The sequence below is a fragment of the Telmatherina bonti genome (assembly GCF_933228915.1).
Source record: "Telmatherina bonti genome assembly, chromosome: 6".
NCBI lineage: Eukaryota > Metazoa > Chordata > Actinopteri > Atheriniformes > Telmatherinidae > Telmatherina > Telmatherina bonti.
In genome coordinates, this window is record NC_136624.1 from 11,297,230 (window position 1) to 11,310,258 (window position 13,029).

The following is a 13,029-nucleotide window of genomic DNA, read 5'->3' on the forward strand; positions in this document are numbered from 1 at the left end:
TATATATATATATATATATATATATATATATATATGATTTATTAATAATTTCCCTTGATGATTAATGAACTTTAAGTGGACAAAACTGACATGGTTACCACCTAAGAGTGTAGAATGGAAGACACAAGCTTTACAGTCAAAATCGGACAAAGTAGTCACATTTCAAACGTCTTGACTTTGTGGTATTTTACCTGAACATGAGTGAAGTGACCAGGATGAAGCAGGAGTTAAACCACCAACCTTCCAGCTCCAGGACGACCTGATCCACTGCCACACCAGCAGCTCCTGAATTCAGAGGAATCCTTTTCTTTAGTTGCTCTTGTTTTAAAATATTTTCTAAGAAAAGAAAAGACAAAGAAACAACACTGACAGAAGCATCTTCAGGACATTTTTTAGTTTTTTGTTACATCATAAAGGACTTGAAAAGCGTTTGAGGAGTTTCGCATGTTTTTAAAGCTGAGATTTTTTCTCATTTTATTTAATCTTTGCTTCTGATGCCTTGCAGCACACTTTACGGCTAAAATTGGGGGCTGAAAATAAAATATGTTCTTAAATGTCTCAGTTAACATATTTTATATTAATGTGTTTAAAATGACTAATTTTTGGATTTATTAATTAATCAAGAAGTAAAAAAAAAAAAAGTGATTTTTAAAAACTTGATCAGAGACTTTAGAAAAATATAAAATTGCAAGACTTTGTTAAATATCTGATTTTTGCAGTAAAATTAAAGATGATCTCCATTTTCCGGCTTATGTGTCATTCCCGTACATGGCAACGTAACAGATGCAGAACCTGAAAGCCAAACTAATCTGCTGGTTCTGATCCGGTCCGCAGATCTTCCTGAAAAGTGACCGAGTGTCCCGGATGGTGCAGAGCGGCGGCTGCTCGGCCAGCGACTCCCGTGAGGTTTTCAAGAAGCACATAGAGAAGCGGGTCCGGAGCCTGCCTGAAATCGATGGCCTCAGCAAAGAGACGGTGCTCAGCTCCTGGATGGCCAAATTTGACACCATCTACCGCGGCGAGGAAGACCCCAGGAAGCACCAGCAGAGAATTACAGCAAGCGCTGCTTCTGAGCTCATCCTCAGCAAGGACCAGCTGTATGAGATGTTCCAGCAGATCCTCGGCATCAAGAAGTTTGAGCATCAGCTCCTCTACAATGCCTGTCAGGTAAGGAAGCACATTCATCACATCTGCATATGTTTATGAGCAGGTCCTTTGATGCAGGATAGTTATGAATGAATCAAAAACTCTTTTAGTTTTACTCTGTTTTATTAAGGTTTTTCTTGTAAATTCTGCTGTTAAGAGCTTGTCAGAATGTCTGCAGCGAATGTGGGTGGCTCATTTTTCTCTCTAAATGTAGAAACAGCTTAAATGAGCAGTTGATGTTTATGATGATGAAAGAAACTTGGAAACATCCAGAAAACGCTCATAACAGCTCATTCAGCTTCTCTTCATTTCATCCACACTCGATGCTTGTGACTTTTTTCCTTTAACAACATTTCTGCCTGCCAAGTTCTCATTTTCCTTCTGTTGTGCATCTTTATGCAGCTTCGCCTTGAATCTCCTGATTCTTAGTCACCGCCATTTGGTTTTATTTGTTCTTTAAACCTATCCTGTCCAGCGTCATGACAGTAGATCGTTTGTCTGCTGTATTGTGCTGAATAAATGTACTTGGCCATGAGGAGCCCTTTGGATTTGGGTCTCTCCTTGATTCTTACATTTTATTCTTTATTATATTATTATTTGTATCACTTCATAAATATGTGTCTTGCCAATTCTGTGTATAACTGCTGGACCGGACCAAAGAAACAGCCGAAGGAAAAGGTAGATAGAGGAGAAATGAGAAGAGAAAAGATATAGAAAGGGTGAGCCAAACAAAAGGTAGAAAACAAACCACAGAAACTGTTATATAAAAATCTAAACAGCCAGGTGCGGCACATGTAAAGTAACAGAACCCTAACCCTAAGACTTATAAGAAAACACAACAGATAATTCAAGGTAACTTTACAACTCTACAAGGTCTTATATCATAAACAGTTTCTCAGGACTTGCTGTGTGTGACTCCGTGGAGAAAATCGTGATGGATACCTTACTCTTCGGGTAATCTATGAAAGTTTTCTAAACATTTTCATCCCATCCAGGAGGGTTAAAATCCACATTGATCCATGAAAACACCATTATCTATCACATTTTCATAAATTAAAAAAAATCATTTCCACTTCTGTGTTGCTGAGACATCTATTTTTACCTAAAAATGACAATGGAGCAACTTCCTGCCACCATTCCACCAATCAGATCGCCTATAGCGCAGTAATATCCAATCAGGAGCAGCAAAGAGATCAACAGGTGGGCAGAAAGTTGTAGGTCTATCTGAAAAGAAGAATAACGCTCCTCTGACGCTGGAATAAAGCCAAGAAGATGTTGTTGATGCACAGTTTTGCTAAAAGCCAACTGAGTTGGAGTTGGTATTTGAGGATGGAAGGTAAATACGAAATAATTGCAAACAGCAAAAATAAAAGAAAAATAAAAACCCCCCCCAAAAAAAAAAAAATCCCAAAACAAGAAAAAGTCAGCTGGAGGAAAAAGTGTGAATATATAAATAGTTTCTGTTGTCTGTTTGTTTCAATGCCAACATTTTTTGTTGGTATTTAATTTGTTTTAGTTGACCTACTTATTTATGTGGGTCCACATACATGGAAGCCATATTTGGGCCATATGTGTTGTTCCTGAATGGACTAACTCTGTTAGGCTTTGAAATCACAGTACGTGCTTTGTTTGATTGGGGCTAGAGTTGCACGAAGTGGAGGGAAGGTGTGGACCCAAGTGCAATAACGAGGGCAGAAATGCAGAACCAAGACAGAACTAAGCTGAAGACAAACTCACATGATGAAGCAAAACACAAGCACATGGAGCTAATAAACAGAAACTAACAAAATGAGCGCACAAACAGAACTGAAACCAACGAGTATAAATACAAACAGAAACAGAACAGGTGTAATGACTTAACTGAGTCCAGCTGAATCTAGTGAACAGGAAAGCAAAACAGAAACAGGACAAAAGGGAACTAAACAGGGAAAACTACGAAATAAAACAGGGATCCGGAAAAGTAAAAAGACACAAAATGTACAAACCATGACACTAGAGCACAGTCTGGGAATAGTAACAGCGTAAAACACCATAGAAGAAGACAGTACACAAATATACACACTGCTGAAGTAGTTACTGGTAGTACAGTCATTGTTGCACCTGAGGCCACACATTTTCTTCATTAGATGTCAATCATTCTTACCCACTAGATCTTTAAATGCAAGATGTTTCGCCCACCAGTCACCAATCTTAACTATATTCAGTCTCAGTTTGTCATCATTAAAGGGGTGCTATTATGGTATTTGGAGTTTTCTGAGCTTTCTACAGTGTTACAGTGTTGAATCCTCATCAGACATGTGAACGATACTGTTTTTTATCACCTAAACGCATGTTTGAGTTTGAGTTTGAGTTCCAGCACTCTCTCTGTTCAGTTTCCATGGCGACGAAAAACGCGTCGTTTTAGAGAGTTTTTTCTACTTGGAAATCCTTGTGACGTCCCGGGGGATAAGGTTCGGTGATTGGTTACCTTCTACTGGTTAACAAGGGCATGTACAAATACATCAGGCGGGTGGAAAACGTGGGATAAAGTTATTTCCAACGATGGCTGGTGAGTTTACCAAAGAGAGACATCCTGCTGCATTCGTTACTGTGGGTTGCTGTTTTCCACTTCGTTTTCAGGCTCTGATTCAGGTTCCAACATGTAGGGCTGTATGCTATGTGTTGACATTGTATTTTGTTTTTTTTTATTGAGTTCATATTAGCCTAATCCTTCTGTTTATGAGATGTTACAATGACGGCGAAAGCAGGTGCAGTGCTCGCTCCTGATGTAGTGCAGTGGCGGGAGGCGGGGCTTAATATGGAAGAGTCTCAATCCACTCGTTTTGCCCGCAGGCTGATCTGACAGCCTACAGAGATGGTTGGTCTGAAGTAAATAAAGGGATTTGTGACAATAACTCGATCAATCCCAGCCCTTCTGGGCTCAGAAATAAAAATAAATTAGCCTGAAATGCCCATAATAGTTCCACTTTAAGTGAAGCACCATTTCACAACAGCCATCACCTGTCTTACCGATCCATTACTGTATTAACATGAACTCCTACAGTCTCAGTCCTCCACCCATGATGGAGAATTATCTCACAATGAAAACCTTCCTGGAAGTTCTGGTATGAACTGAACTTGATCATCTTCATCATCACACTGTTCCTCCTTGTAAATCATATTTCCTTTGAACATTAGTGTATTGCCAGAGGTCTGTCTGTTCTAACTTCCTAAGAATATGGTCGTACATCAATGAATTCAACAGAAACATGACTTGCGTGTTTCCACGTGTAAGAAGGCTTCACTTTACCATTGTAGCAAATCTGTTTTTGAAAAGCAGGTGAAAAGAAACAAATGTGAGTCAAACACGTTTCTATGTTTGATGTGAGGAACTTCAAAGCTCTTTGAAACAAGCACAAAGCAAGTGAATGTTTTTAACATTCCTGCTCACCTTTCCCTGATTCACAAACCAAAAACAGCCACAGAAATCCAATTAAAGTCCCACATTCATGTCTTGGCAGATGTTTGGCAGCTTTCCCTCTGTGTGCTGCTTTCTTCACACAGACTTGTATCACTTCAAGGGAAATATTCTCCATTACAAAACATCTTTGCCACCCTCTGCAGAAGCACACTGGAAGATACACATCATTCAGCACATCGTCATCTCTCTAGTTTTTGCTCCACAGAAGCGTTTTTTTGTGCATCAGCTTTTAGAGATAATAAAAAGTCAGTCAGATCACTGAACAATGGACGGATTGTTTTACAAATGCTTCAGTCATTACTGTCATTCTTATTCTGGTTGTTTTGTTTTTGGTTTCATGGTTTTATGTTATCTGACACTGTAAAAAGATAATAGTTGAAACAACTTAAATTAATTCTCTTAACTGGTAACAAGACACTGAATAAAGTTAATCTAAGTTAAGTTGTTCAACTCAACAGTCAGACTTTTTCAGATGATTTAGTTTCTTTCTAATGAATAATCTTAGTTATTCACTCAATTTTGTAGAAAGTCAAATGAAAAAAATTCTAATTGATTCAAATAAATGATCCAAAAGTTACATGATTTTCCTACTTTATAAAATTGAATGTAAAAAAGTATTTAACTGTTTACTTCCATGTTTTTACTGCAGTAAGAAATATTTAGACTAACCGTATTAGATTTAATTCTGCTGCCATAATTACAAGAGTTTTTCCTCCCTGTACTGTTATTAGGGACGGGTTGGGACAAAACTCCACAGTGAAATTCTGGACAAACTGGTTTAGGTACCAGATCTGCTTGGGGCCCTGCGCCTACTGATGATGTCACAGTAAATTGACTGGATGCCGGGCACACAAGCGCGGCTGGACCAGACAACTTACAAAAGTGGCTTTTCAGTGAAATGGGATTGTTGTTCTTTCTTATTACTGAAGTAGTTTTTCAGCAAAGTGAGTTTTTTTTTTTTAGGATACACAAATGTTTATTAAAAAAAAAAAAAAAAAAAAAAAAAAAAAAGCATCATTACTGATTGAACAGGACTTACCACAGACCTGACCATTACTTCTAAAACTCCTGAGAGCAGAAAGGCCGACATTCGGAAGGCTTTCGGGAAATTACACTATTAAAAATAACAGTGGGACTTAACTCTTTTAGATCATATTTGCAATATTTATTCACAATTTATTACCAGTTTATACATAAATTCCAAATAAAAGTTGTTATTTTTTTCCTGAATGAATTAGATGTACAGGTGTATCACAAAAGAGGCATCCTACACTTGGTGATGTTTTAAGCACGTTTGCAATGTATTGAGAAGTTGCCATAATATTACATTGATTAATCTTCAAATTGAAAGGAGCTTTATTGGTCCTGGAAAAACATCTTTAGTTTGCCAAAGGAACTGTGAAATAAAAGCAAAAGAAATCTACTAATAAATTAGAGACCACAAGCATCTTTTTTGCCCTGTGATGGACCTCAATTTAGTGTGACGTCAACCACAGGCACAGCCCGAGCAGATCTAGTACCTACAACGATACATATTTATAATCATGAATCTTTGTGTTCCTTTAAATGTGAAAATCAACCATGTAACTTCTTAAAATCGATAAAACTATGCAGTCAGTTAGCAGAGACATGTTTAATACTCCCTGAAAGTGTAATTTGTTAGGGTTAGGGTAATAAAACAAATAAATATATTATTGCACAGTGGTGAACATTAGAGCAGCATCATCCTGATATGTGTTTGACAGAGAGAGAAACCAGAAAGAATAGACGCGGGATATGATGGATCAGATGAAAAACTGTTCTCTGACACAGTGCAGAAGCAGTCTGTCTGCTGCCTGCTCTTCCCTTCTGGAGATGTTATCTCAGCAATCTTCATCTTAAGGCTCAGCAGAGTTTATTTATTTATTTATTTTTTTTATTGGTTTTTTTTTGGTTTTTTTTTAACACGATGCATTCAGGGCCAGAAGTATCTGACCCTTTGATAATGAGATAAACAGCTGTGTCAGCATTAAAATATTAACAAAAATGTAAATAAATGTGTTTTTTAAGTGGTTTTTTTTTTTTTTTTTTTTTTACTGTAGATAGTCCATAAACACCTACAAAAAAGCTGCCTCAAACTCACTTTGACTAAAAAATGTCTATCAGTTCATAACCAATAACAGGCTGGTAAAGAGAAATCTGCTGACTCACTGTTAATGTTGATGAATGGAAGAAACAAATAATCTTCTGCTTTAAACAAGATGATTTAAGAAGACAAAATAACTTAATTTGAAATATGCAGTTTTCACCAGTGATGTAGAAATAAAGCACTTTGTAAACAGTTAGCATGTTCATTGCTAACTGGCTTGTATGGGTCAGACTTAATGGGTTTACAGGTTTTTTTTACTCAAAACAGAACCTCAGTGATGTAAAAGCAGTGGAACAAACCAGTTTCTACCACCACCATTGTCGTCATCATCATCATCATCATCATCATCATCATCATCATCATCCACGGCTGCTGCAGTTAAACTGTAAAACATTTATTTTGGTCCTGAGTGTTTTTTTTTTTGTTTTTTTTTTTTTTTTATCATGTAGTTTCTCTGCAGCTCCTTTCTGTTTCTGTCCTCGGTTCTGTCATGTAGCTGCATCCACTGGTACAGAGCCAAAAGTGATTGAAAGTATCCGATTGGTTCAGTCTGGTGTCGGTTAATATAACCAGTGGGATGCAGGTTAGCATGTTTGTCAGGAAAGAAAGCAGCATGCACACTGTGTGGATGAATGAATTACTTGGGTACAGAGACCACAGTAAAAGGAGGCAGTGCTTGAAATTTTGAGTGGCCTGGTCCAGTGTTAGAGTGCATATCTACACATATTTATGGACCAGTCAGATCAATATATATAAACTGTCAGCTCAATGCATGGTATGCCCAGTGGCCAGTCCATCCCGGACTATTATTCATAAGCATGGTGGTGACTTTAACATATACCACAACAAAAAACTCAAACAACATTGACTAAATGTAAACATGACACAGGCAGAAAAGCGCAATACCAAAAGTTATGGGGTCATAATCATAAATCATAAAAAGTTAAATTCCTGTAGAACATCCATCTCCTCTGCAGTTGTAAAATTGGTTTGAGATGATCTGAGTAGGTCTGAGTGTTCATATAAGTTAATTTAAGAAATTAACTTAGATAAATTAAGTTCAGTGGGTTGTTAGTTAATTTACCAACAAAGGGTAGTTGTTAAAACTAAGACAAAGGATTAAGTTGGATTGTAGTCATGTAGAGTCCTATTTTAGATAAACAAATCTTGTTGTTAAAGTGTACTCAAAGGTTTATCAAATTAGTTACTATTGATGTATTTATTGTCAGGGATGGTGGCAACAGGAGACAATGAAGCTGGACACAAACTTAGGACTTGCAGGTGGAAGGAGGATTTTTAATGCATTAGAAAATGTACTTAATGAGAGGAAATAAAACTCATAGCTTTATTGTTTGTAACCAGCTTGTCAAATGTATGAAACATTGTTGTGCCCTGTGCTTCTCTGCAGTGAGAGCAGGCTCATACTAAGCACATATGACAGATGTTCTGCAGCGTCCTCCAGCATGACCGGTTTGACAGTGGCTCAGTAATAGTCTGGGGAGGCATAACCTTAGAAGGCCACATAGACCTCCATGTGCTAGTCATGGTACTGACTGCCATTAGGTACCATTAGGATGATATCCTCAGACCTATTGTCAGACCACATGCTGCTGTGGGACCTGGTTTCCTTCTGATTGCAGGACGGTATTTGGACTCATGTGGCTGGAGTGTGTCAGCATATGGCATGATGAAGGTTTTGATGATATAGCCTGGCCTGCACGTTCACCAGATCCAAATTCAATCTAGCACCTCTAGGACATCATGTTTCATTCCATCCATCATCAGCATGTGATACCACAAACTCCCAGATCCAGTTCTGGGAGGAGATTTCTAAGGAAAACATCAATTGTCTCATCATAAGCATGCCTAGACGTTGTCGGGAGTGGATACCTGCACATGGAAGCTACACACACTACTGAACCTCATTTTGAATTGTCTTGAAGAATTTCCTCGTAAGTTTGGTCAGCCTGTGATCTGATCTCAATCCAGACTTCTGTGGATTAATAATTTTGATTTCCATTAATCAGTTTTCTATTATATTATTCTCAACACATTCCACTGTGTCATGAACTGTCATTCATTAAGATCCCAGATGTGTTAACTGTATTTACTACAGTTATTGTTCATCTTCCTCATTGCAACACACTACAAATCTCTTCATTGTCAGACTGAGGCACAAAAGAGAAGCTCTTTTCTTTTCTTGTCTTTGTTATCGACAGCTTTTTTTTTTTTGAGTGAAGTCTCAGATTAATTATCCAAAAGCTGGGAAATCAGCTGCTGTCTATTTTAGTGCTTGACTGAGAGGGAAATGACGGAAAGCACGAGATGTCATTTCACCCTGTGGCATTTTCTTTTAGTCCTGCTGCGTTAACCAAGACTTTTCATATGAATTGATGGAACAGCCATCCTGTTCTTATTAAAAATGTGAGTTTAATCTTTAGAAAAATCTATGAGAAGATCCAGGAATAAAGTGAGGTATTTCTCTCAGATGAATCCACCCAGAACAAGATGCCAGTAATGAGCACCTTCATGTCTCTCTTGCAGTTGCCCTTGTAGCATAGCTGAGGGTGACTCACTGTATTGCATATCTTTAGGGATACAGCCATCCTCCTTGTGGTGGACATGACCCAACCGGCACAGTCTGTGCTGTCTGAGCATGGTGGGGATGCCTGGGTGGTTGGTGTGAGACAGATCGTCTGCATGAGACTCTGTCATGCCAGGGTCTGCCCATGATACAATCGATGCTTTTAGATGAAACTTGAGTCCCTTTTCTTCTCTGTGGTTCATATGTGGTTCATGTCTTGCTGCTGTATGTGCGCTGACAATGCAGGTGTTGTTAAACTGCCATCTTTGGCTTCAATGTCAGCTTCTGGTTTGGTCACATACAGCTTGTTAGGTGAGCAAGTGTTGTGGTTCCTGTAGTGATCCTCTAGTGCATTTTACTGTCTAGAGAGGTTATCAGAGATGATTAACTGTGATGGCTGGTGGTTCCCCTGTACCCTGCACCAAGATGATTGTCTTTTTAAAATGAATGGTAAGTCAAAAATCCTTGCAGTCTGGAAGAAGCAGTTTATTAGTGCCTGTAGCGCTTGCTTGTTAGTCACTATTGCTGCATTGCCAGCAAGCAGCATATGTCTGATAAGGGCTTTACGAAACTTTGACTTGGCACTAAGGTGGGTTAGATTAAAGACACATTCACATCAGCTTTTCTGATTCAAATCCAATTCCGTTTTGTTTGGGGGAATGGGAATCTCCAAAACTAATTTTGATTTGGATCAAAGGAAGTGCACTCAATCTGCCTAAAACTCAGGTCTTGGTCCATTTTGAGCAGACCAGATATAGGAAGTGGACAACAAAACAAAGTGCATTGTGGGTTCAGCTCACAATCTTTATAACGAGTCAGTTGTGATCCTCCAGATCTAAGTGGGGAGGAATAACTCACAGGGAAAGCGTGGCAGAATTTGATCAGAGTGCTGATAGAAATCAGATCAGTCCGCCCACTACGATCTGATGCAGTTCCATTTATTTTTTGCCACTGATTGAAAGTGAAACACCATTTTTCTAAAGGTCTAATTTGTTTGAAAAGGGCAGCGTGAATGCAGTGTTGGTCTGGAATAATGTTGCCTTCCCGTCTGAACCGAGTCAATTGGACTGATGTGAATGCACCCTAAAAAAGTCCTCTATCTGATCTGGATTCCTGTTTTTGCTTTGCTGAGGGTATGCTTCAGAAGAAAATTAAAGAAACTGAAAGTCCTGACGTTAGCAGAGGTCAAAGTTCGCGTCTACTGTTCCCACTGACGCCTGGAGCTATACTTGGGGGCCAAGCTGCCAATGACTTTCTTGAATTCTTCCAAAGTTGGCACTGCATCTAAGTCTTTTACAGTTGAAAACAGTGATAGGGTACACTGTACACTGGGGAGGATGATGTGGTCTCTGGTGGAGAAAATGCACAGTCAAGGGGCACTTGGATCTACCGTTGCCAGGTTTTGTCATACTCAGCAGACTGTTTCTAACTGTAAAACTTACTCCCTGCTGTGTGGCCATCAGGACTTTTCCCCCTGCCAGTAGAATAGAATAGAAGAATAAACTTTATTCTCATTGCAACAAGTACAATGAAATTTAGAGTGCCATTTCAGTTGATGACTCATTCACTAAATAAGACATGACATATAAAACGATAAAGATAAAAATTTAATAAATTACACAAACAACACCATAGTGTACCATCTGCTGCCCCAGCTCAATCATCTATGATTGGCAGTATTTAAAATGATGACTGCAGTTGGGTAAAAACTGTTCTTAAATCCGTTTGTCTTCGTCTTCAAGGATCTAAACCTTCTACCTGAAGGTAATAGTTCAAACATGGGGTGCGAGAAGTCCCTGCTGATGTTTTGGGCCTTTTTGAGACAGCGCGAGCTGTGAAGGTCTGCAAGACTGAGGAGAGGGCAACCTGTGATCTTCTGAGCGGTGTTGATGAGTTTCTGAAGCGCTTTTCCACTGTGAGCCACATACAGAGCTTGTTTTTACATACTTCACTTTTGATGTGCCCAAGTCTGCAAGCATAAAAATCTGGTGTACACACACTGCACATGTGCATTACTAAAATGAAAAGTGATTCGATTTGTTAGTTGATCCTGTTCTTTTGGTCCCTACACACCGCTGGTGACTGGAGGTGGCGGTGAAAACAGATATCAACTGATAAATCCGCTGTTTTCTTCTCACTCTCTTAAACCAGACACATAGTCAGTGAGCATCCACAGTTGTCCAACCAGAAACGATCAATCCAACTGCTTGGCCTCTATGGATTCAGATAAAAACAAAAACATTCTCTAACATGTTAAAAATGGTAAAAATGAGTTTTTATTGTGAAGGTAGATAACCCGTCACTGATTAAAAGACCTCATTTGTATATCTTGTTAAAATCGTTCATGTTTGTCTAACCGGTGAATAAAACATCTGTCTCTGAAACGCAGCATAGGCTGTAAAGTGAAACTGACTGACCGGGTAAGATTCATGAGTGTAGACTTCTACCCATTGCTTTTTGGAAGAGGAATTGAAGCATAACAGGCTGATGGATCCTGAGCTTGCTTACTTGTTTTATTACGTTTGTCTGTTTAACAGGGTATGTGTGAATTATTTGTTTTATTGAAGTGGCCCAAATGAAACACTTCAGTTCAACTTATTACAGCTTTATTTGGCTTTTAAATGGAAAATCCCAGTGAAATAAAACAGAAAAAGTCATTGCTTAGTTTTCTTACATAGAAATTTCTCCTGGAACCGTTGAACCATTGTTTGCCACACAAGCTTAGAAAGTTTGAAGATGGATGTCATGCAGCGTGCTAATTGGCTGCCAGTATAACCTGGAGATGACCGAGACTGGGGCCCATTCAGAGCACATGCAGCTGGAATGGGATTTGCATCCTGCTGTCTTCTTATTTAACATGTGGATGCTTTTGAAGAAGTGCCAGACGATGTCTTCCCAAACAACATGTTCCGACCCTCATTAGCAGAGTGACTGCTGTGTCGCCTACACGCAGTACCAGATGTTTATTAGCTTTTAATGAACCATTTACATTGATTTTGCACAGCAGGTCCTCCTACCAGCACACAGGAGAGTATTGTTTAGAGAGTAACAAAGAAGAAATGAAGACATCAGTTGTTGTAGATTATGTTTTTGAGGGTACCTAGGCGGAGGTTTATACTCATGTCATACAAGAACAAGCAACTAGAAGATAGAAAAGGTGACGTACGCTGCAGCTGCGGTATGTATACGTGTTGTTCAGGATGCTGTCAGATGAAGCTAAAGCTGATATTTTAATCAAATTATTTCAGTGGATCAATCTGGCATGAAGAGCTAGAGTGAAATTTCACTATTTCTGACTATAACTAAACTCAGAAAATGACAGACCTAATGTAACTTTAATGCTTCAAAGGACTGTCTATTCAACTTTAGGGAAATTATGAATCTGAAATTGTATTATAATTACAATGTGTGAAACTGCTTCATATTTCCTTTTAAAAATGAAAATTTTATGTATTTTCACACTTACAGGTTCTTCCTGTAATTTTACATTAGACATTTCCATCAATTTCTGGAATCTTAGTGGTATTTCTCCATTTTTAGAAAATACAGAAAAAATTAAATACAGAAAAAACTAAAATATTATGTTTTACAGTGTGAGCAAATTAAATCACGTGTGTGTGATGCATGTGCACTGGAGAGATAAGCTTTTTAAACGTGTACTTCGGACATTGGTAGAGGGGAGTGGGAGGGGGGTTCTGGTACGATGGAAAG

At 38.6% G+C, this 13,029-nt stretch overlaps 1 protein-coding gene across 2 annotated transcripts in view; it reads left to right on the forward strand.

Moving 5' to 3' along the window:
• Positions 1–13,029, forward strand: part of cadpsa (Ca2+-dependent activator protein for secretion a) — a gene marked incomplete at both ends in the record, with an annotated part of 183,268 nt that overhangs the window by 18,549 nt on the left and 151,690 nt on the right. For both annotated transcript variants that reach the window (XM_079241905.1, XM_079241906.1), the window contains one exon: positions 835–1,167. In XM_079241905.1, coding sequence (XP_079098031.1) covers positions 835–1,167 — 333 coding nt within the window. The remainder of the gene's footprint in view (positions 1–834; positions 1,168–13,029) is intronic.